Below are 27,827 nucleotides of genomic sequence, written 5' to 3' on the forward strand. Positions count from 1 at the left end.
GGCAATCCCTTCACACCACCCTAGCTTTCGGTTCTCTTGCTGCCTGGCTTTATGTTGACAGCAGCCAACCCAGCTTATTTTTTTTCTCTCATACTTTGAATCCGTCTCACAGTCTCAAGCAGACGTTGTATAAGGCTTTCAACCTTTCTGGTTTATGTACTGAAATTCAGTATTGCTGCTGTGGCTTGTTAATAAAAGGAAAAAAAAAAAAAAAAGGTTTGCTTGAACCAGCACAACGCCAATGCTAACAACTATGCTTTGTAACTATTGCTTACTACAGCCATTATGAATTTGCTCTGATTTATTTTCTCATTCTTTTCTTGTTTCCCACCTCTCCGTGCCCCTGCAACCTTCTCCTTTTTCTCCGCCTCTGGTTTTGGCAATTAATATGTCTGTGCACATGGGTCTGCCTTTTCTCTGTGTATGACTCTCCATTTCTTTGTCTATTTAGACTAAACAGTCCACCAGTGAAAAAACCTTGGATGGTTCAGATATCTTCACTTTAATAGAGTCTGCCAGAAAACCGACTGAGTTCATAGGAGGGGTTACTTCTACTTCCCATAGCTGGGCTCAGGTGGCTGCTTGATTCCCTCCATCGATGTCATAACCACACACCAATTACTTTTGCTTTTCTATTGTTTCATGGTTTTTTGCACAATACGGACCTGTATAACTAATGCATGCATTCATGTGTGTTTTCCTTTGTTACAATGGACCACAACAAAAACTCCACCAAAAAGGAAAGGAAAAAAAAAAAAAAAAGAAAAGCAACAACCAAGTTTTCTTTCATTCCATTTTAGTTTGGTCATTTTGCTGGGTGCTGTATTTTGCCTTTGTAAAACTCACACAAAAATACCAATGAGAAGAGCACCAACATGGAAATTTCTCTTCACTTTTAAAAATTTTGATTCTTGCTTTGTTTTCCATGTCTGCTATACTGATAACATCCTGAGAACAAAAATCCATGCACTGTGGGAAAAAATAACTCGGCAAAATATAGTGCCCGTTTTTTAAAATTTATGTTCACAGTACATTCAGCTTGGGCGCTACTGCAAATAAGTGTTGTTTGCTTCTGATGCTGAAAGTTTTTTTTCCTCCTTCCCTGCAGAGAATAGAAACGACAACATCTCAGGAGATAACTTCCAGTGACATGAAGCAAGCAGTCCAGCCGGATCAGGATACAGTGCAGAAGGTTGTACAGGAGACTGTAGTTGTCAAGGAGAGACATGGGATGGAGGTGCATGCAGGCGGGGATCCTGCTAAAGTGGCCGGACTTACGCTGGATGCCCAGGCTGAGGCAGCGTCGGCGGTGGCTGCTGGCGTGAAAGGGAAGGAGGGCTCTGCTGGGACTGAGGGGGCGAAGGAGGAAAAAAGGGAGGAGGCTGGGAAAGCCCTATCCAAACAGGAAGGAGTCGCTGCCGCTGCTTCGTGTGAGCAGGCGGAGGAGCACAGAACAACAGTCCAACTTTCAGAGTCTTTGGAAAGAAAACCTCATTTTGAGGTAACTCGTTGTTAAATTGGTTGTGTCTGTGCTGAACTGTGAATGTAGGCAATAGTGGGCTAAGTTAATTCCTGTCATTTAAAGTAAAGTGTGCCCAGTTTGTATGATTGCACTTTTAGAGCAAGCGGTTTTTTTCTCCTCTTATTTCCTCCTTGCATGTCACCTGCAAGGCTTGCTTCTTGGTTTCCATCATTAGCAAAATACCATGCATGTTTTACTTGAAACTGCTTTTCATGCTACAGAGAAATACCAAATTTCATGACATTTTATGCAACAGATAACAAGATCAACTGGCTTTCTGTTTGGCAAAGTCCATCGAGGCTGGCAAAGTTTGCATGCCCTCAAAAACAGATATAGATTGTTTTTTCCATGCTTGGTGCTTTTATAAACAAGTGTATTGTGTCTCAAACAGACCAGGTTCCTTATTTATCCCCATTAGTAGAATTTCAAGAGCTGTTGTGTGCAAATTTTTTTCTCAAGGGATGAAAAGACTAAACTTGGACAGAATTCTCTTGTCATTTTAAGAAAATGTAGACTCACAGATTCTCAGAACAGTTGAGGCTGGAAGGACCCTCTGGAGGTCATCTGCTCCAATTCCCTGATCAGGCAGGGACATCCAAAATGAATTGCTGCCCAGGACCGTGTCCAGAGAGCTTCTTTTGAGTATCTTCAAGGAAGGACACTCCCCAGTATCCTTGGGCAACCTGTACCAGTGTTCAGTTGCACTCACAGTGAAAAAGTGTTTCTGATGTTCACAGAGAATCTCCTGTTTTTCAAGTTGTGACCATTGCTTCTTGTAGTATTTAGAACATTTTGGACTTTGTGTTTGTAAAATCCAGGAAAGTGCTAAATGTTGCCATCATTATATACATGAATGTCCCACTGTAATGAAGAGAATTTTCTCTTCTTTTTTTTTTTTTTGTTTAAAGCAGGGCACTTGTTATTCTTAGTTATTAGCATTAGTTATTCTTTCTTAGCCCCAAGCAAGAAAAAAGTTGTTCTGAAAAATCCATAAGCTTTCCTAAATGTTCCATTTCCTTCTTTTTTGTTCACGCAGTCGCCAGTTGTGAAGACTGAGACTATAAGTTTCAGCAGCATTCCTGCTGGTGGGGAAACCCTTGAAATTTCAACAAAGGAAGTGCCAGTAGTCCATACAGAAACAAAAACCATTACATATGAGTCTTCTCAGGTAAGAAATTCTGCAAAAGATATGGTCTAATATAACGTGCCTTTAAGGAATCAATTTGTTCGCCCATCTTTAAGTGTATGCTTTAATATAAGCTTTTCTAAGTTGTTCAAGTACTGAATAATAGCATGAGGAGGATGTACATAAGAATAACTTACTTGAGTGTTACTCTCATGTCCTGGCCTAGGGCCTTTTGAGAACACTGATGAAACTGCAGATTTAAAAGCACCATCTCATCTGTGCTTTCAGAGCGGAAGGACAACCTCCAGATGCACAGAGAAATACTGACACATGGTCACCCTAACTGCAGTTGTTTCCTACCACAGGGTACACACTTTATGAAGAACTGTAGAAATAAGGAAGTTTAACAGTCCAGTTCTTGCCTTCCTGTGCTCAGGAGTATTTTTTCAATGACGGTTTTTCTCTTCTTGTTTCTAGGTGGATTGCGGTGCTGACTCTGAACCAGGTGTATTGATGAGTGCACAAACTATCACATCTGAAACCACCAGCACTACAACTACTACACATATCACCAAAGTGAGTCCTCAGGAAACAGGGGGCTCCTTTTTCACCAGTGTGTATGCTATCTTAGCTTTGGTTCTATGATTTATTTCAAAAAGGGAACACATTCTGATACTCTCTTAACAAAATGTTGTAAATTTACCACAAAAACTTGTCTTTATTCACCTGTCTTTCACTATGCTGAGTTGATTATTATCAATGACTTGACACAAGTCCTAAACCCTTAGGTTATGTCTATCCAAGCACAAAACCTTGCCATACAGGGACACTTGATTTAGCTGCAAATGCTACCTGGAACTGGAAAGAGTATAACCACATTGGCATCATATGGTAGCCTGGAAGGAACAATTTGTCTGAACATGAGGCTCCATTGACATGACCTTTCAGCCCTGAGATACTAGCACTACATGGTGTTGAAAGCACACGTGAATCTATCTCCTGTAGCCATAACAGGACATTCAGTCAGCTCCAAACCTTGGCTGTGTTTCTGGGTGATACGCTGAGGAACTTGCCCACAGCCAGACCGAAAGCTCATCTGCACGGACAAGCCATGCTGTGTCTTCCAGGTTCTAAGGTAGCATTTAAAAAACAGTAGAAACCTTCTTAATGCTTTGACAGCTCTCCTACCAGTATTCACTGAGAATAGGATTTCATCTTTCTGCAATGAATTTCCTCATTAGCAGATGAGCCATACCAAAGGCCATACCACCCCCTATGCCATTCTGAAGCAAGCAGTTGGACTTAAATAGGTTTGAATATGGGCTGTTTGTATTCCCATTCTGTTTTTCATGGGACAAGTTTGTTGTTTTTGACACACAAATCTCTCTCTTGATGCATGTGCAGACTGACTAGAATTGTAAAATTAACTGTGTTGAAAGGACATCTGGAGGTCATTAGCCCATTCAGAGCATTCATACCAGCTCCGGAACTGCTCACTTGCAGTCCAGCATTGTCCCCTCTGCGCAAACTGTTTGAGCCATTTCAGTCCAGTCATGAGAGGGTTCCTGCACTGCACTCATTCTGGGGATGAGTAGCAGCACTCTGGAGTAAGTTACTGACATGCATTTTTGTCCATCCCATCTAGACTGTGAAAGGAGGCATCTCAGAGACAAGAATTGAAAAACGAATAGTCATCACAGGAGATGCAGATATTGATCATGATCAGGTAAAATCTACAAACTGCTAAAAAGGCTGCCCTGAAGACTGCCAAAGAGAACATTTCTAAACGTTGCTTTGACAGATATTATTCATACTGGCATGCCTTAAATTAAGCTGGAATAGAATTTAAATCAGTGATGGTATATTTCATATTTTAATCATTTTCCTCATTTGTAAATTGTGTAATATGCCATGAATCTCTTCACCTTGCTACTGATCATGCATGTTCCACCTCCTTTTTGTTTTTGCCCTTTTGTGGTTTCCTTGGGATAGGCGCTGGCTCAGGCAATTAAAGAAGCCAAAGAGCAGCACCCTGACATGTCAGTGACCAAAGTAGTGGTACATAAAGAGACAGAAATCACACCAGAAGATGGGGAGGATTGACCACAGGTAAGAGGACCAGATGATTTTCCTAGGCATTTACTGGGCTGGCATGTTGCAGATGTTATTTTCCTACCATATTTCACCTTTAACTCTTCACTTTCTCTCACTGGCATTTTCAAGTTGCTGCTTATCAGTTCTGATATTTGAAAGTAAACCACATTCAGCTCGACATCTGCCTTCATTAAACAATGCCAGCTGGAGAAAGAGAATCTACTCATTTGCTTTCGTTAGCTCTCTGAAAAGTCCTCATTGTCCATGCTTTGTTATAGTCTAATTTTCTACTTCTAAAGTCATAAAATAATCTGTTGTCTGCTTTTGTGTCATTTAAGAACAAAACAAATTTGTTCTTAAAGGTGTGCATTTTGGTTTTAAAATGCCAAGGGAAAAACCTACAGCTGCTTTCTAAATGTCTTGTGCAGATATGTTAAAATTATGCTTCAATTCCCAACTTGCAAAGATATGGTCCAACTTGCTTTTAAACGCAGTGAATTAGTTTGCCGGTACTTGGGTGTCTTGGCTTTCTTGTACTTGAAAGAACATTTAATGTTTTAAAGCAGCATTGTTTATCAGGACGAGATGATAATGCAGCTTTCCTTGTGTCTAGCTTTTTCTCAGTAAAGGCATGCTCTCCAATAGTGGCTGGCTAAACAGACATCTCGATATTCCTATATTTATTCTGTGTGCAGAAACATGTCATGCATACTAACCTGCTATGCAAAAGCTCTTAATGCCAGCACCATTGCACAAATTGCTTTGAATGCTGTATGCAGAAGGGGAAGAAAAAGCTGCTTGTCGGATTTGTTGAATCGATAGCAGCATTTTATTCTTAAAACAATATGTATTCCCTAGCACTTGGTGTAAGTAACAGAGTATAATGCACAGCACCTTTTGAAGCTCTTTGGCTCTCCTGCTTTTGGATATGCAGACCCTAAAGAAAACTGAATTTCAGTGTCAGTTATTTATTTGGAAGATGGAACCAGTCACTAAGGAGTGAGTAGCTGTGATTCTTGTGGTATTCTGCTAATTGTTTCAGAGACAGCTCAATGTGGCTTGCTTAAAAGTCTGTTGATGTCACTAATTATTTCCATTGGCATCAGTGGACTTTGGATTTGGTCCAAGTTGCTTATACTGGGATGATGCCATTTTCAATCAGCTTTTCTTATATGAACAAATTGACAACATCTCTTTTTCAAGAGAGTAGTTGCTTTGAATAATTAACTGAGTTCTCTTTTCTGCAGGAATAACCTAGAATGCATATGAATCCAGACATGCATACCAGTAGGAATACGAGAACCTATATGGAGTCTCAGTTCCAACCTGACTGACTTGTATCTGTCTTTGGAAAATTTCAGTACAGAAGAATTGATCTTGACCGTTAATAAAGAAACTGGCAGAGATACCTTCCCATAGAAAGCAATCTGAATCAGCAGCAGTTAAACAATATTGCATGAAGCAACAATAAAATTACAGAAAAGCAGCATTTTTAATTTTCTTAAAATGTCTAAGTTTTCAGCTTTACCTGCACGTTCATAAACAATATAAAGAGTGATCTCATGTAACACATAAACAGTTCATGCCTTTCACAGTTTCTGAAAGTCTAAACAAATTAAAATTTGTTAGGTGGCAAGCCTTTTGTTTACGGATATTGTAAATGAAGATTACCCCCAAAATACTAGAAGCTGTATAGGTACTGTGTATAATGTTTTACCACAAATTAGATGTGCCAATAACACAGTTTATTCAGTAAACAACTTGAATCTTATATTTGTTTCATCTGGTTTTATTACTGCCCGATAAACAATGATGAATCTTTACTCTTATCAAAACATATAAATGCTTACAAAGTGTGCTTTGTATACCTGACTGAATACCTTATGAGGTAGTAATGATTTTAGTATATTAACTTTAATGATTTTTGTCAGCATTGTTCAGAGTCAGCTTCCAGTCACCCTTCACAGATCCTAACCTTGTAAATTATATGTAGTTATTTTGGAGAAAAAAAAAATCTGTATTTTACTTAGTTTGCAGCTTTAGAAAATTATTAATCTGAAATAACCGTAATGGTTTTCTATTGATTTCCCTTTCATTCTCAGAGGAAAATATAAAAAATCTGTTTGAGAATCTGGTCAGCATTTACTATCTAGTTCTGAGTCAAGCCTTAACCTGTACAGAACGTCCACTGAAAACTCGCTAGTGTCCAGCTCTAATACCCACGGAAGGGATAGCATCCATTACACTGTCAGCTGCATCACAACACATGGTGAATGTATGTTTCTGCATAGTGAAATAAAAGTGGTAAATGCATCTGAAATCGTATTGTTCTGTGTCTAAAAGCACCTAGTGGTCTTTAGTACTCAAAACATCAAAATGTTATGTTTGTAAGACATCACAGGTTTTACTTATGTGCACAGTAGATGTGTTTTGTCTTCAGTGGCTGACATTGCACTGTGCAGACAGTGGGAGTTAGGGAGAATCCAAAGGGATGACAGTGTTCACCTTTGGGCATATGATGTTTGCAAAGGAAAAGGACTGTTTGGTTCCTTCTGTTTTCTCTGGTTGTGTAACATTTCACCGAAGCTAAATGAAGAATTTTGTTGTTGCTTAGAAAGCCAAGGCCAGTAGCACTTGATCCAGATCCACTCTCTTTTTGTACTTTGGCTCCAAAACATGGATAAAATTCTCTTTAAAGCAGTATTACTTACTGGTTCCACAATTTTTTTTAATTTTTTTTTTTTTGCTCCTTTGCCACATCTCACTGACACTCCCCTGGTAGTTTATGAGAAATTTCTAATGATTAGTTCACCCAGTTCACCCTTCAATCTGTATTTCCTTGCAGGATTGAAAGACAATGGGTACAAGCAGACTTTTCAGGACATAAAGGGCCAAATTTGCCCTTCATTGTTTACACGGGGCTCCCTCCCATTGAAGTCAATGGATTTGCCTTCAGTGGAGAGCAGGATTTGACCCAGTGACTTGTTAATAAATGTTTATTTTCATAATTTAGAAAGAAAAATAGTATATATAGAGAGAATAACCTGTAGATAATAATTAAAAATAATATCCCAAGGCTTTTAAAGCTTTGCCCTTAGTCTCCAAAACAACTTCCTTCCACCAGCCATTCTTCATGCCTTTAAATCCGGAGTGCTAACGATGTAACCCGTCCCCACACCGCTGTCAGTGTTACCTCTCACCTAATGACTGATGCAAAGCTGACGGTCTGCTGTGATCTTTGATGGCCCTCTCCTCCTCCTAATCCAAGACCATCTCTGTTCTCATCCCCCTGAGTGACAGTAGGCTCAGCTCTCTGGTGCTGCTGGTGCCCAGCGGCAGTCAGGATGGAGGAAGGTCCTCACCCTGTCTCGGCCGATGGCACACCAGGTCCTTGCTACGGCATCAGGAGTTTAAAAGTAGACTCTGAAGCCATATTGATCCTCCTTCAGGTGCCCCTCATGTTGTCAGCTAAGAAACAGCATTGTATTACCTCAGAGAGACATGAGGCCATCGCGCAGCCTTCTCTCCAGAGTTAGCACTATATTTTAGCATGGCTTGAGGAGATTGTACTCTGGTGATCCTGCACAGTATGTACGCTGTCTAAAGATATTGCATTGTAAGAAGTTAGTCTCCTTGGAAAGGACACTCACCACTAAGATACTGCCTAAGTGCATATAAACTAAGAGGAGATGAGAGTGGACAGGCAAGGACATCGCAGTGCCACTGCTGGTAGTAGACCCTTGTTTGGGGGATGATTCCTGGAAGTGATAGCTTTGGCTTTTGTTAGAAACTGTTTCTTGGGTTGTCTGCCTAATGCTGTGCCACATGAAATAAAGAGCACCTGCCTGTTTCTACCAACCATCTTTTGTCTGTCTCTTGTCATTTATTGTTGGTCTTTGGTTTCTCAGCATAAACCAGCCTGGAAAACAAACCATCAGGTAGTGTATTACTGTATTAGTGGGCAGCATTGCCAACACAGACACCAGCACAGGAGACAGCCTGACTTGCTACAGCTGGAATCTCAGCTTCAGTCCTGAAAGAACTGACTGCTCTACACCATTGTGCTGAGGGGTTTGCACACCAGGCAAGAATGGGTATAGCAAGTGATCACAGCAACAGTGACCATTACACATATAGAAAGAGTGAATACATCACACTGAAATTTTTTAAGGTTGCTTGGAGTCCCTTAACATTTATGTTCCTGAAGTTTTTTTAAGGCTGTCTCATCACAAATGGCAAGTAATGGTGTTTCTGTGCTCAAGCAAATATAAAAAACATTTAATGAGTTTCTAAATCCATATACTAGATCAAAGGAAGGGTTTAACAGCTTAGCCTTATTTCTTCCCAGAGCAGATGTAGGCAGCTGGTGAGATGATGTGCTTCATCTGTACAACATTTTGTATCTGCTGAAATGATAGTTCCTCATAAATAGTTCTTCATGGCATATAAATTGGACATTGAGTTCAGGCTTCAGTTTGACAATCACACTGGCAAGTCTTGCTGCAGGTTTCTTGCCTTACACCAAAATAGTTCTGTCAGTTAAGATCAGAAAACTCATTTACATACAAGCTTCACCTTTACATCTTCCCTTTTCACAGGTAATAAGGATGAGATAAAGAAATGCATTTCCCTTTTTTATACTGGAAAAATAATGGTCGAGATTCTTTAGAACTAGGAATCAAATCATTATTTTTGATAATGTTTCCTAGTCATTAAAGGTTTGTGACATGCCTGAGGCAATGCTGAGATCTCCTGCAGTCCTATATAGATCCCAAGGTACAGTGGTGGTTTGAGGTACTATGGATGGACTGTGGATGGAGAAGTGGACGGCTATGAGAAACAGTAACTCCATTGCTTATGTTATTTTTAAGGAAAAAACATAAGCACTTTTCTTAAATCTGTAGACTCCAAGGGCTATATCAATCTCGCACTGCAAATAGTGGGTTGCTGTGTCTTTTGTCACTAATGTTATGCCACATTAGTAGAGAGTCTGCCCATGGTTGCTCCAGTGCCTCAGAGCAACACAAAATACCAGCCTTCCTAATTAAAACTTGATCATACTTAAAATGCTACATGAGATACTTATGTATCTTTTAGTTCCATTTCAAGTGTTTACATATAGATAAGCAATGGGGCATATTGTTGTTAGTTTTTCTATAAAAATATTTCCCATAAGATTTTGTATTCACTTACCGTAACCAGATTATTTCATTACCTTGGAATACTCTTAGCCCTTGTTCAGACTGTACATTAGTCTGGTTTATGCCATTTGTTTCCCCCTCCATCCTTTTTTCTGACTCCTATTCAACATCAGTCCTGCTCCTCAGCTGGAACTAATGGTTCCTGTAAAGGCTCCTGGAGCAGAATTTCAAAAATCCTTGTTTAAAGGGAAACCAGTATGCTTAAATTACACAAAAATAGTCAGTCAACTTTCTTCCATCATCTCATGTTCCCAAATTCAGCTATAACCTCCATAAATCAGTGACCTCACCCTTGCAGCTGAAATGACCATCGCTCACTGTAAGTAGTATTAATGGCCTGTCTTTGAGCATGACTACAGTGACATAAACGGGAAAGAAAAAATGAGAAAGAGTTCTGACTGGAAATGGTTTTCATTTTTAAATACATTAGTTTTTTATCTCTACAGTCTACCCTCTGCACTTTCTCCAGACAAAACTTAAATTACAAACCTTCTATTCTTGGGTGGGGTTTTTTTTTGTCTAGAGTTGACTAAGAATTTCTTTTCCATTTTCTAGAAGTATCTTTGTTGTCTGCTGTGATGAGGTGCACCATGACTCAACTTCTGTGCATAACCAAAGCTTGGGCAATGTCAGCTAATAGGAACTGGAAAAAAGTAGCTCCCAGAACAATTCAGGAGCTACTTGAATTACAACCCAGAGGGTGTGTTTCCACACAAGCCTTGCCTTACAGTGCACATGTAAAGTACTGGGTATGTGTTATTTGGTGGATAATCCTGGGTGGCTATAGTGTAAAAGATAGAAGATTAGACAAAGCACATTAAAGGGCTCAGGGAAGGGTGTACCACAAATTGTACAAAAATGCAAAGAAACAAATTAAAACAATATATCTCAGTATACAAAGCAAATAATAAAGAACTTTCAAAGCCTCTTCCAGTAGAAACAGTCCAGCTAATACTATGTTTCCTTAAATTAAGAGTGTTTCTAGCTCAGATGTCCTTTCTCAGTAGATTTAGGAGACTGTTTCTCAGACATATTGGTTTTCTGGCCAGACAGTTGATGCATTTGGCATACAAAGTCTTCTAAAGGCATTTATATTCCTGCAGTCCAATCTCCAATCAATGTGCAACTTAGATAGATGAGAATCATTTGATGTTGTCACAGAGGTGATGACAGTTTAGCCACTCATCTTTAGAGCTCCTAAATCCTAAGCTACTGGGCTAACACACACACACACACACACACACACACACACACACACACACACACACACACACACACACACACACACACACACACACATTTCCACAGAACATTATTTGTTTTAAGAGTATTTTGATCAAATCTTCCTTGAATATCTATTGAACAATAGATTTTTGTTTTGGTTTGTTCCTTTCCATTCAAAATGCCATCTGGTGATTGACATGTAACTAGTGTCATAATAGGTACTTTTTGTCATATTCTATAAAAGGGAACAACACAAAAACACTACAAAATGTGGCCTGATATCATAGAAGTAAATAACTGACTTGAATACTTGTGTGATATGGTTCTTGTGATAAGGACACTCTGCAACACTCTGGGAAGACAGCCTGTAATAACTTCCCAGTTATTTTAAATTCTTTTTGTCCCTTCTTGCTTACTTTCATACTCTAAACTCAACCCACCTGTGTTTGATCTGTCAGGCTTCTCTTTGCATCTTTTCTGCTTCCAACTTTTCTCCTAGCTTTCATGTAAACTGCATCTGCTGCTTCTCTTTCTATCCATTTTGCTGTTACATCTTGTCATTCCTATCAACCTTCTTTAAAGTCTCGCTAATTCTCTATCCTGCAATCTTCCCCACTCACCCATAACTACTCCTACAATGATGATACATCCAACCCTTAAGCGAGGATTTCTTTGCTTTCATATCTCTCTGCAAATTTCAGTCTTGGTTCATTCTTTTCATCACTGGTGTCTTTCCCATGAGTGATTTTATCAAGCAGCACTCTGATACTTTTTTTTTTAGCCACTTTCTCCCTCTTCAATCCTCATCTGATCTCTTTCAACATTTGATCATTTTCCCTTGCATTGACACTTGAACCTTTTATGTTTTCTGGTCCATTAGCTTTGATGAGTTGTCATCTGCTTTTAGACCTTTCAAACCCCATCCCTACTTTCTCTGCTCCTCTTTCTGACCCATCACTGAAAAGCATGCATGATGGAAATGTTGTAGATAGCTTGTCTTCAGTACAATAAACTCTAACAATATTAAAATTCACTCTTCTATTTAAATAAATCCCACCCCCCAAGAAGACAATCTGTGTTTGAAGCCTGTTGCTTCTACTTCTTTCTGCATGGGCTTCTGCCCATACCTCCCAAGGAGAGCATAATTAACTTGCAGAATTAACAAGAAGAATGACTACTACCAGCCTCTCTACTTCCTCTTCATTCTCAACTTGCCCTTTTCACAGACATGGAAGTATTTTGTCTACTTCAGCTCCTGACAGCCTCAACACATCATCATGATTGCATGCCAAGGGGTCTTTCTCCTCACATTATCAGTTTTATTTCCTAAATTTTTAGTTCCTCTCATGATAAAAATGTCTGCTATGGTCCTCACCAAGTCTCAGTTTCACATCTAGGATCATGTTGTTGACATTATCTGGAACTGCTCTTTCCCACTGCAGAGGCCAGCCTGTTTTCCCCCAAAAGAGACAGCACAGCAGCTCTTCTCCAGGCTCAGGCTCAGTACCAGTACTTTTCTGTTGTCCTCCACGACTTGTCCTCTCTGTAGATACATTCTCCACTTTTCTGTCTCAATCCTGTCCTCCTCTTTGTGCTCACTTAAGTCTTTCTGACTCTATCCACTCTTTTAGCAAAGGCCCTACTTCTTTCACTCCACTTTTCTGTGGAAATCATTGCAGCTCATGGTGTACATCCAATCTTCCTTTACACTGCCTTGCTGTGATCTTCCCCAGGAATGTGGATTCAGCCAGCCCATATTTCTGTCCAACTTATTGAAAGTAACAGTATTGCTTCTCTTCAAGCAATCTGTGTATATTTACAGCTGCAGCACTATTTAGTAGACACAACTCTGTCATGTGTGTTGCCACATTAGGACTTCTGTGTGAAGGCAAAATTGAGACATCCCTAGGAAAAGTGATATTTGTTAGTGTGTGAGAATAAAGAGGTAACACCATTGCTAAACTGTTCTGGAATAAAGTGCTAGTTTTACTTCCACTGATAAAAACGCCCATGACCAAATGGGCATCTTCACTGGGGCCAAGCCTTGTAGTGTCTGAACTAGGGCTGGATTCTACGGGATCTGCTGAGAGCAAGTGCTGAGGAATGGGACTGCTTCCTCCCAATCTAGTACTCATGACCCTTACATAAACCATAGGAACACAGTGAAATGTTCTGATCCATGTGAGGCAGGCTGCTGTCACATAGGTTGAGCAAGTCAGGTACCAACTCACTGGTTACATACATTGGCCCATTTGTGCTGAAATATGCCATTTATTCAGGCATGCTACTAAGCTCTCCTTCAGTGCATTTAATGCTGCAGGAGGAAATGGCATAGAGAAGAGAGGCAGGCAAAGCACAGGCTCTGCCACAGCCTTGTGGGTGACAGAAACCTTGGCTGGCACCCTGCATGTTCCATCTGTGTTGTCAAGTACATCAATCACCCCAGCAATTAAAGCTAATGGATGTTGCGACAGCACTAGGGCAAATTGGCTCCCTACCCAAAATTTATCATTATATGTTCTTGTTTTTACAGAAATATATGTACAATGTGGGAAGCTGATTCCAGTTTCTCCAGTAAAGTATGTTAATCTCCTATTGACAGTTAACCCTGCAGTGTCAAGGAAGCCACCTCATGCTGTGGCAGGCCAAACCCCATTCCTCTAGTGATTTGGAACAAGTCGTTGTTTGGTTTTGTTTTTCTTTTGACAAAAGACAACTAATCTGGTCAAAACTAAGAACTTGCCTTTCACAGTGATGTGAAAAGATCCCACCAATAGCCTTATCAAAATTCCATCAAAAGCATCAGTATTATTGACATGTTATGGTGGCAAAATCAATTCCTTCACTCTGTATGATGGAACTTATTTTTGAGCCTGGGGAAGATGATGTGACTGAAAGACAAGGTAATTGGTAATAGTTCAGGATCAAGAAAGCTGCATCTTATGCCCGAATCCCAGTAAAAAAAATTTTGCTATCATATCAGACTCTAGGCTGTGTCTACAGCCTTAATTTTGTACTTCTTTAAGGCAAAAACAATGGTGGCCAAGGGGAAGAAAAACCTTGTGGCTACACATAAGAGAACGATGTGGAAAAGAGAAAACCTCCAGTTACGTGCAAGTAAAATAAGGGAGTAGTGTTTCAGCAGATCGTGAAACAGAACAACCAATAACTATGTGGGTCTTGTAAAAATCTTGGGGTTTTTAAATTAGGAAAATGAGGTAGGGCAAACAGTGCAAATGCAGAACTTCTGTAAAGGTAATACAAGCTATTTGTCTAAGTGATGCTTGGTAAGAAAATAAATCAGACAAAATGTACCAGAGGTGTAACAAAAAGTTCAGATATGCAAGACAACATATCCCTTCTATTAGCATGTATCCTGTGAAATGTACTCTTGTTGTCATAAATTACTAGCATTGTTGTCTCCAAAAGGAGTAAAAATAGTGATGGGCCAATATCCATCCACCATCTGAAACAGACGTATTTCACCTTTACATGCTCTTACTTTACGACTTTGATGAACAGAGATAAGAACAGAAAAGGCCATTCCCATAATGTTGCTAAAATCCACAGCACGTCCTCAGGTTATATAATACTTTACCACATCTCTAATCATGTCTTTAGATACCAACAACTGTGTTGTTATTTGATGATATTTTTAATGTGTGCCAGGGAGAAACTAGGGAAAAGAGGCTATATCCAATGCCTTCACAGTTGCTGTGAAGATAATGCTGATGGCTCAGTCATGAACAAAAATTTCAAGGGATTTCATTATGCAGTAATATTTGCATTTTCCCCTTCATAAACAGGCATGAAACTACAAATTGTGTGAACAAGATTGAAGTATTTCAACACTAAAACAGCAATATCTCTGTACCTACATGAAATTATGCAAAGCAGCTATTGCTGAGACTCCCAAGTGATCTGATTTCAACTGTACATAATTTGATAATGATGTTCATCTTAAATTTTCTGCTTGGTCAAAGAAGACTTGTGTGCTCAGCTACTCTGGCAAATAGATTTGTCATTAAGTCAATTGGTAAAGCTTTTGTCTAAATTGATGCACATTGTGTTGGCACTAACAATTAAAACTCACCCACCTCTGGCACTGCTTTGCTGCTGGACAGAGAAATAATGATCTTTTGAGACAACTATAATGTCTAAGACCTGCTTATGTAGATGTGTCTGCATCCATTTCTCTCCCAGAGGAAGAAAAAATGAAGACAGCAGAAATTCCCTCTTGATTTTCTTGGGAATACATTGATGGATAGAAGTCATAATCCCATTTTTGCTTCTGACAAGGCAAGCCATTGTCCTCAGAAGATCTGGTATTTGAGAGCACTGGGTCTGATGGCTTCTTTTGGGTCTGGTCGTGCCTTTTCGAGCTGGTTTGCCATAGTCTCCTCACCAGCTTTTCCTGCCCAGTTACACTGTAATTAATCTAGAACTGCACAGGGGAGGAACCTGGCTCTCCTGGTTCTGCCTTCTGCTTCCCATATTCCTCCCAAGTGTCCTGCAATGTTTCTCACTGTTATGCATTATAGGTCTCTTAGCTCTCATCCTTCTTCTAATAAAGCTTTCAACTTCATCTCAGCCATTTTTTAGGGCTGAAGTCACAGCCACAGTTCCTGTTGAGCTTTACTGTCATTCTCCTGGTACTGAAAAACAGTGACACAAGTCACAAGACCCGAAGATCTGACCTTCCGAAGTCTTTTGGGTTCAGCCTACAAATACAATATCCCTATTGCCTTGATGGCAAAAATTTTCATAGGCATCCATATCCATGCAAGGTGGTGGAGAAACTTCCCTCATGCCAACTTACTTGTTAGCCAATGCCTATACCTGCTCACAGAGCCTGCTGTGATGGCAGTCAGGGCTAGGAACTTTCTATAAACACTTATCTACTGGGTCCAGTCCCTTTTGTCGATATGACTGAGCATTGATCTTTCTGTTAGCAGAACAGAAATGCATAAAATAACTACCCAAAAAGAAGCTGAAACCTATAAAATATAACACCCTCCTCTACTATTTTCTGTTCTTATTTTTATCAAATGATAGCTGCAATATGTCTGTATCCATTTTTCAACAACTCTTCCTTACAAATTCTCTACAAAAATTCCTAGTTCTCTACACTCTTCTGCTGGGGCTAATGAGCAGAAATCACAAATGCAGCATGTGTTAGTATTATTGCCATCAGAAAACAATTTCCAGTCTCTACTCAATATATCCCATTGCAAATATTAAGGTATAATTAATCTCATGGCTTGTGATGCAGAATAAGTTGAATATTTTCTTCAATATCCTTAATAGGAACTTCTTTTAGACTGAGGTTTGCACATTTCTGCATTTGATGTGCAGAAACAGACACCCCTCTCAAATTCACATAAAAGTGACTTCAAGAGTAAGAAACATGTGCCTACCTCCAACACAGCAAAGGTGAAAAGAAGGTCAGTACCTTTCCTCAGACAATTTGCATTTTTGCTTCACTGGGAGAGACACACCCAACCACTTCACAGCAGGAATCTGCTGTCATTCAGAGATACCCCACATTCCATTTTGTATGTTATGCTGGTCATCAGTATGGCTTGTCAAGATCTTGCTTTTGCAGATGATAGGACAGCCAAAACATTAGCAGCAATTCCTTTACTTCTCCTTTCTCTTTACATTTGAAATAAATTTATCAGGTAATTCTCAGAGCAGCTTTAGCAAATGATGGGGAAACCTGTCATTTTGATTTGATGTTCTTTTCCATAGCTTTGTTCCTACGCAAGTACAAGTGAATTAGGCAAGGCAGTGGCAATGGGAAGGCACAGCTTCCAACACACGAGAGGAAATCTCACTGGGAGGTGTTGCCTCAAGACATGGAAATGTGTAATGTGAGAATTAAAGAATGCGTATTCTTTCCTACAGTGCCAGATAGTTGCAACAGACCTAGAAGGAAATAAAGCATCTGCCTATATCACACAGGTAAACATAAATATTTGTCTCTAAAAATAGGTTTAATGTGGAACAGAAGGTCTTTATACTTCGATGCCTAGGAGTCAAAATAACCCCAACAGATGGGTCAGGAGGATGGAAACCCTAAAAAAAGGTGATAGCAAATAACAGATGTATAGCAGACTTACCAGGTTGTACTGAAAGCAGGAGAAGTAATTTGGAACAGAAAATTTTCTATATTTTTGCACTCTAAAAACCAAATTTCTGAACGGTACTTGCTAGATATGTTAGTTTTGTTATTACAATATTTGGAGTCTGACTTGAAGCCAGATGAGAATAGAGAAAGGAATTCTGCTGTTGCAAGTCTTGTTGAGGCAGCAAAAAGAGCTCTACAAAGTCTTCTCATGTCTAGATGCAACCTTTTGGGATTTTAGAAAACTTTATACAGAACATATACATTTAACTGTTAGCAGGAAATCAAATTAACTCTTAAAGCCCTCTTGTCCTTTATAACCATATATCTTTAAATATTGCAGGAAACTGTTTGTGAATTATTTCCCTGAAGTGTGATCTTGCCTCAGAATTTTACTTCAGAAGACCAGTATTCCTTCAAACAGGACTTTTCCACCCAACATCTGGCAGTAAAATCCCTAGAAATCAAAGCAAATCACCAGAACCGCAATATCAGAGTAGCCTCATAATTACAGCAATGAAAATCAAAGCCTATGAACACCACAGATCTCTCAGGGCCCAAACTGGTGAGGTTTGTTTTGCTATGTGAAGGTAAGTTATGAGGCAATTATGCCTTAACTTTGTTGGAGTTTTTTTCTTCCATGGGAAACTGTAAATACCATCTCGAAGCTCCTGGCCATGCCTCTAGGTTTAAGCCAGTGTATTGAACACAGGTTGTATTGAACACAGGTTGTATATCCAGCATGATGTTTGGTGACTTATTTCACTCTGACACAGTGCAAAAAGAGAGGAACTAACAACAATTAAGGTCATCATCACTACAGTATATTTTTTTTTTTCATTTTCCTCTCTTGAACCCCCACTCACGGTCTACAGCTTCATTTCGCAAGATATAGAACACATACAGAAGAAGAATGTGGATTCTCCCACTAACAGCTTACAGGCAATGCAAGAGAGACTGGGTGAATAGAAAGGGATGTGAGGGATAAAGGATCCCAGTGCACATGGCTTTTCTACTATAGAGAATTTTAAAAGGGGAACTTTTAAGCAGGACATGAGAAACACTTTATTGATGTTTATAGAGAATTTCCAGAACAAACTCAAAATAATGCCACAATGACTGAGAGAAAACCTAAAGTACACTAAGAAAATAAGATGCAAGTTTTGATGGCTGGACTAGTGACAGGACATAATTGTGGGGGCCAATGAGGCAAGAAACTAAACTGTACCAAGGTGGAATGGAACCAAAGATCACAGAGAGCTTTATTCACGGAAGACACAAACTCAGTAATCATCCTTGTGGGGAGTTTTTAGATGAGCTTATAAGGATGAGGTAGTGGGCAGTTATAATTATCCATCAACAAGGAGGTCACTGACAGCATGAAGGGCCTTGAGAAGAGGAGAAAGACATTCAACAGAGAACAGAAAGTTAAAATTAAAGACTACTCCACATACCAGGTACCCAGGAGATAAGAGAAGGATCAGGTGAGATCAAGTGCTCTCAGAGAGGGTGAGAGTATTTGAAGATAAGAAGAAAGTGAAAGCTGTCACATCCTCTCTCTGGTCTTTCTGCACTAGTGATCTTATGAGAGGGAAAAAGCACCCGAATCTTACTTGAGTTACTGCTTATGTGAAACTCCTGTGAGCCACATATTGTACACTCAGGAAAAACAAATTAGCTGAGCAGAATTCACGGTTAAATTGCTCCCACAAAACGAGCAAGCAGAAAGTTTTAACAGTGTGTTAGAGGACTGCAACAGGATATTGCTGAATCAAAGCAGCCTGCAGTGCCTAGGGCTGTTATGACATATTTAGCCTCTGTATTGATAATACATAATCCTGTAACTCCTTAGCTGTCACAGCAAAACATGTGAGCATATATAGTGCTGTTAACACTCAGTGTAGTAGGCTAATAGGCAACATACCGATCCAAAGCTCTAACAGATGCTCTGACTTGTGTGGTGCATGAAATACTTAAATATTGTGATCATTAGCAGCCTCTTCTTGAGTATTGCATGCACATGTAGTCTCAGGCACCACAATGTGAAAAAGACAAACAACTATCAGGGAGCATCCAAAGGAGGGCCATGAAGCTGGTGAAGGCTCTCCAGGGGAAGCATTATGAAGCTGAAGTCATTTGGTTTTTTCAGTCTGGAGAAGAGAAGACTGAGGAGAGACCTCATCGCAGTCTGCTTCTCACAAGGGGAAGCAGAGAGACAGGATCTTCACCCAGAGGGTGGTTGAACACTGGAACAGCTTCCCACGGAAATGATCATAGCACTAAGCCTGACAGAGGTCAAAAACCATTTGGACAATGCTCACAGGCACAGGGTGTGATTTTTGGGGCGGTCCTGTGCAGGGCCAGGAAGGAGTTGGACTTCAGTGATGTCTCTGAGTCCCTTTCAATGCAAGATATTCTGTGATTCGGATATTCTGTGATAAACCTACCAAGCTGTATGTTCTTAAGCTAATAAATTTACTGTTTCTTTTATTTTTAATACACAGTTCCACCTGAGCTTTTCAAGCTAGAGGGCTAACTAAGGGCTAAAGGCTATCTCAAGTTCTTCCAAAACATGATGGTAATTACGTTCACAAAAGAGAATCCCTGAGAATTGTATAACACTTATATTTGGTAATCTTAAAACAAACAAAAAATTCCTTGCTATTTTTCTCTAAATTTGGATTTGGACAGAGTTACAACACAGCTAAGTGAAGATTATATGTGTTACAATATCTCCTGAGAAGCATTTGCCATCCCAAGTGTGAAAGGCACCACATGGGTTAAAAGTGACATGATGATTTCTGGAATCTTTTGTGGATCTCATATACATGTGGATGTCATGTCTAAATAGAGGGGCTTCTGCTGCTGAAATGAATGACATCTACAGAATCTATGTCAATATAAGAGGTGAAGTTTATAGCTGCTGTCATTTCACTCTCACTTCTGCTGTGTTTCAGTCTGAAAGACACCTCTGAAATCAACGCTTGTTTTGTTAAGGTACCAATCACATGGCCTAAGAAACTTCTAGTGCATGCTAGGAATGGTTTCATAGGCACTGATGGGAGAAATTTGCAGAAGAGTGTAATGGTTTAGGTCAGAAAAAACAGCCACTTTCTCTCATATGGGTGTATTTGAAGCAAGAGTTATTCCAGCACTTTGATTTGCTTAAATGTGTGTAGAAACCTGATTATTGTCTTTTTAACAGCTTGTAAGTGCATGCACCTAAGGCTGACAAAAAGTACTTGGGTTTACTTCTATTCATAGCAATATAGCTTATTAACACAAGAGAAAGTCTGGAAAGTGATGCAGTTACAAAATACCTCTAGCTTAAAATGTGCAAAAATAACCCCAATTATCTTTTCAGTGAGTGGTACCATGACAGTACTGGCCAGCATGTGGAAAATTATGTTTTGACTGTTTGTAAACTCAGAGAATGAGAGTCAATGAGCAATAGCAGTGAACCACACACCTGCTTTATTTGCACATATCTCCCCATAACAGGTAGGAACATCCACAATGGCTAGTTTGGCACTTGGTTTAAGGAGTGATGATATCTGAGATGGAAAACTCTATGAAAGGACAGAATCTATTTTAAGACACTCTAGGCTTTCTGTTGACTTCAGCTACCTGGCACCCACCATTAAAGGATGATCCAGACTGGCAACATTACTTTCTTTAAATTGGACAACTTGGAAGACAGTAGGAAGAGCCACCATGTTAATGTTATGAAAATTGTTCTCTATCCTCTCCATCCCTTCCCCATTTGTCTCATGTTACACACAGATACGAGGACCAAGAAGGGGCTGTAAGAATTGTCCTGAGCTGTGTATGTCTATTATGGTGTTTATGCAAGGTTTTTGAGAAGTTGCTGTACCTTCATTGGTACCATTTTTTCATGTTGGTGATTTAGTTGTGAAACTCCTCTAGGGTTTTCCAAGAAGAGGTTCTTATTTTAGCCTATGTTTTTCTTCCACATTTATGGGACACCTGACTGCTTTAATATCAAAATATAACATGAAGGAAGACTGCAGAAGATAGAAAACATAAATGGATGCTTAGCCATCCACCTTGAATTCTGTGAATAAATACAGACAGAATGGTAAATGCAGGTTAGTTAAGTTGCCAATGTATAACATAATCTGAGTGTAAGTTTGCAAACTCTGCTGCAAATATACTATAAGTGATTAATGCAACTCTGTTTTAAAGTTATAGCACATTTCAAGCAAAAAGACTTCTTGAATTACCACCACAGGCTGTAGTTGTATCACTCAGAGTTTTGGCTGAGATGTCAGTGGGCATTAAAGTCCCAAGTATTTATGAGGTAAAGCAGAATGAGTAATGCTTGGGATGAGCATAAGGCATTATTGTTGTTAATCTCTTCATACTGAGACTGAGCAATGTTCACTTTCTCCAAGTAATTTGGCAGTCACAGCTGCTGGAAATATTTATATGTGCTCTGTAAAAAAGACTCTAACAGACTGTAGTTATAAAACATAAATTGTTCAAACCAGGCAAATGTAACTTCTACTTATTTCCATGGGACTAATAACTCACACAAGCCCATAATTTATTGCAAGTTATGCTTCCTGTACTTCCTGCAACTTGCACAGTATTGAAGCACAGAGGCGAATGTGGCTGCAAAGTCCATGTGCAGTTTCAATTCACTTTGAAACACACACACACACACACACACACACACACACACACACACACACACAATACTGAGCATTCAAACAGATAAAAGAATCTTGATCAAACAAGCTAGTAAGAATAGACTGTTTTGGCAGAAATTTGGACAACCCTGTGGCCAAACAATGAATGCTGTTCTCAGACCAAGTCCAACTGCACATCATTGCACTAGGAGCAGCAGCATACCACAGCCAGTTACCATTCTAGCATTCAGTAGCTACATCCCATGGATTTTGTCCAATTTTACAACCACTTTTATACAATCTCTTCAGCTTGGAAAATCCATAGGTTTCCCACCTCAGCCAGAAGCACTTATCAGTGCTATAACTTCTCGCTGCAGCAGGCAAACGGCAAATTACAGTAATTTCACGACTATAAGGCGCATGGGATTATAAGGCGCGCCTCCGAGAGTCGGCAAATTTCCAAACTTTGTCCATATATAAGGTGCACTGGACTATAAGGCGCACTTTTTTTTTTTTCAGGGAGGATCCGTGTGCAACAAAGTAATGAATTAGTAACAATCACACCAGCCGTGCTGTCTTGGGTTACAATATAGGATGCATTATGATCAGAGTATCTATTCTATCACTATGTGTTGTGACCAGGTGGGACAGTGATCCTTATCTCCGTGGGAGATATTCTGCTAATGGGCCATCCATTGAAACCAGTAGGGCATTGTTCTTTATCTTTGCACCCCCATCCTTCCTCCACGGAGTTGTCTTCTGCTAATGGCCCATTGAGTCCCACTGTGTGACTGATAAAAATTACTTTAACTCATTGAGAGTTGCTCCAGCCAGTGGGGGAGAGCCCAACCTTTCCTACCTAGATAAAAACTGAAATTCTGGGACACCAAGTCGCCCTCTTTTCCCTGCAATCCAGAGGAAAACTGGACTTTTTTTTCCATATCGTCACTGGACCTTTGGAGGGAGGCTGCACCCTTCTACAAGACCACTGCTTCAACTGAACCACATTTGTCACTGCAGGAGGATGTAGCCACCATTTAATGGGACTGCTACCAACACCCTGACTGACAGGTGTCACCCTGACGGAGTGTCAGGTTGTGCTCTGACTTTGTGTCTTAGTTTGGAGGACAGGTGTCTGCTAAGAAAGGCAGGAGCCTCTCTTTGAAATGGAGAATATAAACCCCCTCCCTCCAAATTATTATAATTTTAAAATCAAGGGGCTCTCAGGTAAAGATATGGGAATTAGGAATAACAGTTCTTTACTAGGGAAATTAAAATAGAAATACAGTACTACAAAGAAACAAACTCCAAACCCTGACAAAGTCAGAGTACAACCTGACACCCTTACATTTCTTTTTACTTACATTTTGTATACTGTGTTTACCCATGTTCCTAAGGACATACATTAACCCTGGGGATCTTGTACATTAGTTGAATGGATCTAAGCCATTACCTCAGAAGTAGATTATTTTGCCATAGGACAAACATTTCAAGCTACAGTGTATTGGGTTATTTTTAAGCTTCTGCAATAGCAGCAAAGCCAACCTACAGCTGGGTGCCCTGAAACAGCACTGAAGAGTGCTGTGTTTAAAGTCAATATATAAACACAGGCAGATCTGAGCTTCAGACAGCCAAAATACAATGTTTTTTTGACACTAGACTTCATAGGAAACTAGATGGAAAAAAAGAATTAGTGGAGTATGCTCTGGTAGTACCAGACTGTTAAACAAAAGAAAACAAAACAAAACAAAACAAAACAAAACAAAACAAAATAAAACAAAACAGCCAATGACAACAACAAAAAAAAAACCAAATCGCACCAAAACCAAACCAAATAAACACAATAACAGCAACAAAAAATCTCCAAACCCTAGTCCCTTTGGTTGGAATACTCTGTTCTGGCAATTCCTTGTCTGAATTGACACAAAGGATGCAGTCCTATAAGGGCAAAATGAGTAAGTCTCCACAAAGAGGGGAAAGCTTAAACTAATGTATGTCATTGCTTGTGGGCACCTGTCACATTTGTCACCATGGTCCAGAGTGACAGTGGAGGAAAGTGTTTTTTGGGGCACTGCATGTTATTTTCTCATAGCTGCATATGTTTTTTGGTAGCCCAGCAAATACTGAGGACTCTTCCTAGCCTCTAGAAGACGTTGAGTAGCCAAGGAACAACAGAAGGAGGAGAAAAGGGAAGAGTTGTTTAAGTTGTGTTAAGTTAGTATTTCCAGCACATCATTGCTTTGATATACTTATCTTTAGATCTCTTAGAAATTTATAAAACTGTGGCAAGGCAATTTGTTGAAGATTGCACAGCAGATGTATTGATCGTGGTTGAAATCTATTATCCTTAACAGACACCTCTTTTTCTTCTGGATATGTTTTTGAATTTAAAGTCCCAGCCTTTAATTTGTATGATTATTTAAAGGGAAATGGCTGGTATATACAAAGCAAGTGATCGGCAACTATTCTCCCTTAGCTATCCTACCTACAGTTTTTATTTAATTTGACTCATTTCTGATCTCATGTAAAGCTTTTTCAGGTGCTTCTGAGATGACAAAAATCATTTTTATTTACAGTTTATATACACCTGCATACCAGTAATTGTTTCCCTGTAGCCACCAAATCCCATAACCAACAGTTAACATGCCTTCATATTGAAGTATCATGAGGTCCAAAAACGATAACAGGATATCTTTTCTTTTGGGCAAACTATTATCTGCATGATAGAGAGATGAATCTTACATTAATAAGGAACATGGAAAAGGAACCAGACTAGCTGACAGGGGATTGTTTTTGTTTTAAACAGTAAAACTAATACAATTCAATATAATAATTTTCTTTATTCCACATTTTTCATTCCTTGTAGCACATGAGGATACAAGTAGACTCAATACATTGAAGCAATAAATTAAATACTACTTTTGCAAAATCCAGTCCTAAGAAAGGAGACAAGGCAGTAATCATACTGATTCTAATACAGGATTTTCATTTTTCCAAACTCTCATTAAACTAAATGAAGAGCTAGGGTTTTTTTTCACCTTCTAAGAAATGAGACTGATGATTTACAGTAATAGCTTTGGATTTATCACAAAAAAAATTCCATTACATCTGAAGAGATCTAGGATGTGTTCAGTCCTATCTTTAACACTCCTTGACAGTGTCTCCCATGGAAATCAATGGGAGCCATTCTAGGTACTTTAGTGGATGTTGGATGTGATCTCTGAACACTGTGGCATTTGAAAAGCTCCTGAAAAAATAGAGGAGCACACTTTAAAAAAAACCCAACAAAATGTAGGGTTATGTTTTTCTTTTATGCTCTGACTTACAACTTTTTAATATTGTTGAGAATACTATGAGACAAAGGCAGGCAACATCATAATTTAAAAACCCCTTTCCCCTCTCCCCTAAAAATGGACTTCTACTTTAATTAGGTAAATTTATTTCCTAAATTTTTGTAAAGTACAGAGCCATAGAGAAAGATATTTTTCAATGGGTGTAAAAGATAATTTCATAGCTCTATGCATTTTTCAACCTAAATTTTGTAATTTTTTTCTGTATATGAAGTGATGTGTTCAAAAATCAGTTAGTCAATAAGCCAGTTTTATCTATGCACTGCAGTATAAACTATGGGCCCACGTCTGCTTCGCTAATGAGGGGGAATATTCCTCCTGACTACGAGGAGAATGAGCTCAAGCAAATTCCTAGGCAGCAATTTTTCCCAGCTTCATTTCTTTTTATAACAGACCTGTGGTAGTCTCAATATATTTGCATGCATCTCAGGTAACATACAAAAATATGAGAAATAGAATCCTCCCTGCAGAAATCCATTGTATTCTGCAACTGACCAATGTCCCATATCTGCATTTACAAACAGTAAATTGTTCTTAATATGCAGGATCATGCCCTCTCCATAACTGTGCTGCCTTTCAGAACAGGCATTTTGATGCCCTGATGGGGTATCCTCTCTCCTTGAAGACATTAACGTTTTCATTAACTAGACATTGATTCAAAGTGCTTTTCATTTCACCAGTCCTTTATACAATTATTTGTTCACTGCACCCCTTGCTAAGGGCTGACCCACATAAAAGGGGAAGGAGCTGTTTCTATAGATCAAGCAAAAGAATAGTCTGATTTCTAGAAATTTAGGATTAGAGCTTTGGTAATCTGAGCGACTGAGCAGCTAAGACTGCATCATAATGCAAATACACAGAGGATCATAGTGAAGATTACTTAAGTAACCTTAATTCTTCCTTCTTTATCCATGGAGTGCTTAACTTCAAAGCACTATTTTTCTTTTAAGACAGACTTTTGGCAGTCACAGTACTTCACAGACTGGCAAGCCAAAAAGAACTACCAGAACCATCTAATTTGACCTCCTATATAAAACAGGACACAAAGTGACTTGCAGCTGTTACTTTGAGCCAATTAACTAGAGTGTGACTAAGCATAACTTTGAAAGGCATCCATTTTTTCACTTGAGGATTTTGAGAGATGAAGACTCCATTAGTTTTCCTGCTGGTTTGTTCCAACAGTTAATAATTCTCTCTTTTTAAAAATAAAGTATGCATCATTGCTTTTCTGAATGGTTTCATGGTCACAGCTTCCAGCTACAGCCAATTCAAGACTTTGGACTAAAGATCCCTTTATTTGCTCAGTATTTTCTCTCCATTAAGTGTGTTAGTCTCTGTAATCAAATCATCCTAATACATACTCGTTGAGGAAGTGAACAACTTGTGGTTTTGAAGTCTCTCACTCTAAAATACCTCCTACAGCCCTCCAAATAATTTTGAAGCCCTTTTTAATTTTTTTTATCCTCTTCAGAACATGGGAACCAGAAATGAACTGTATTTCAACAGGAAATGAGAGGCTGATACCCATCATGAGTCCAACCCAAAACCATGCACACCTGCATCAGCTTACTCAGATATATCTATATATCTATATATCTATATATCTATATATATTCCTTTTCTTGGGCAAAAGTTATGCAGCCTTTTTAGGAAAGGTACAGATGTATTAGATTTATGAGACTAATTCTATGGTATCTGTTACAGTCTGCAAAACATTAAAATCAGGAAAATAATTACACAGCAACAAGGCTTGCTGCCACCAGTAGTAGAAGTAAAGCAGACTGCAAGGAGAACACTTTGCCACCTGCCACTGTTCTAAGGTTGGGGATCCACTGTAGGAACACTGGTCCTCCACTGAAGGATGTTCAGATCATCCTAAAACAGGGGCATCCTGCTAGTGCTGTTGCCTTTACTACATCTGTGTCAGTCCAACCTTAGATTTCACCTTCCTACTTCTGGTCTATTTTCTGCATTTGGAGCTGCTAGACAAGATCCCACCTTCTGCAACATTCCTACAACCATGTGGCAAAAAACATCAGCAAAAAGTGATATCTAAAACAGTCTTATTGCTACTACAAATGAGTCACATCTCAGAGCTGCCTGAAGGCAATGTGTAAGGCTTGTTCTTTGGAAAGGAAAAGGTTATAAGCAAAAGTAAGCACCAGAACTTCAGTTTCTCTCTCCGTGTTTGGCATTACTGTACGCATTCCTGCCATTAGAAGGAAGCTAGTTTAAATAACTGACATTACAGACAAAACTAATTCTTTCTCCTGGACACCTACTGCCACTTTTAATGTAAAGAAATCAGTTCAGTGAAGATAACTGTATACCAAAGTTATTCTTTCTTTTTCTGCACCTATAATAACTGGCAATTAAGGTTGTGTGCTTGTCCGTGGAATTAAAAAAACAAACCTTAGTACCTTAATGTTGTATGACATCAGGATAACTATTTTACCTTTCTAGGCTGATTTATCCCCTTAAAATTATTCAAACGCCTCTTCCATTATCTAAATATTTTTTATTCTTGAATG

At 39.2% G+C, this 27,827-nt stretch overlaps 1 protein-coding gene across 26 annotated transcripts in view; it reads left to right on the forward strand.

The window, feature by feature from the left end:
* The window catches only part of EPB41L3 (erythrocyte membrane protein band 4.1 like 3), a 144,959-nt gene extending 136,358 nt beyond the window's left edge, over nucleotides 1–8,601 (forward strand). For 21 of the 26 annotated variants that reach the window (XM_033069462.2, XM_033069409.2, XM_033069387.2 and 18 more), the window contains 7 exons: nucleotides 452–574; nucleotides 1,109–1,501; nucleotides 2,559–2,690; nucleotides 3,126–3,224; nucleotides 4,294–4,374; nucleotides 4,641–4,757; nucleotides 5,990–8,601. In XM_033069462.2, coding sequence (XP_032925353.1) covers nucleotides 452–574; nucleotides 1,109–1,501; nucleotides 2,559–2,690; nucleotides 3,126–3,224; nucleotides 4,294–4,374; nucleotides 4,641–4,751 — 939 coding nt within the window. In that variant the 3' untranslated portion in view covers nucleotides 4,752–4,757; nucleotides 5,990–8,601. The remainder of the gene's footprint in view (nucleotides 1–451; nucleotides 575–1,108; nucleotides 1,502–2,558; nucleotides 2,691–3,125; nucleotides 3,225–4,293; nucleotides 4,375–4,640; nucleotides 4,758–5,989) is intronic. The other 5 variants (XM_033069538.2, XM_033069575.2, XM_042779640.1 and 2 more) reach the window with 2 other exon arrangements.
* The last annotated feature ends 19,226 nt before the right edge of the window (nucleotides 8,602–27,827 follow it).

This window comes from Catharus ustulatus, chromosome 1 (genome assembly GCF_009819885.2).
Source record: "Catharus ustulatus isolate bCatUst1 chromosome 1, bCatUst1.pri.v2, whole genome shotgun sequence".
NCBI lineage: Eukaryota > Metazoa > Chordata > Aves > Passeriformes > Turdidae > Catharus > Catharus ustulatus.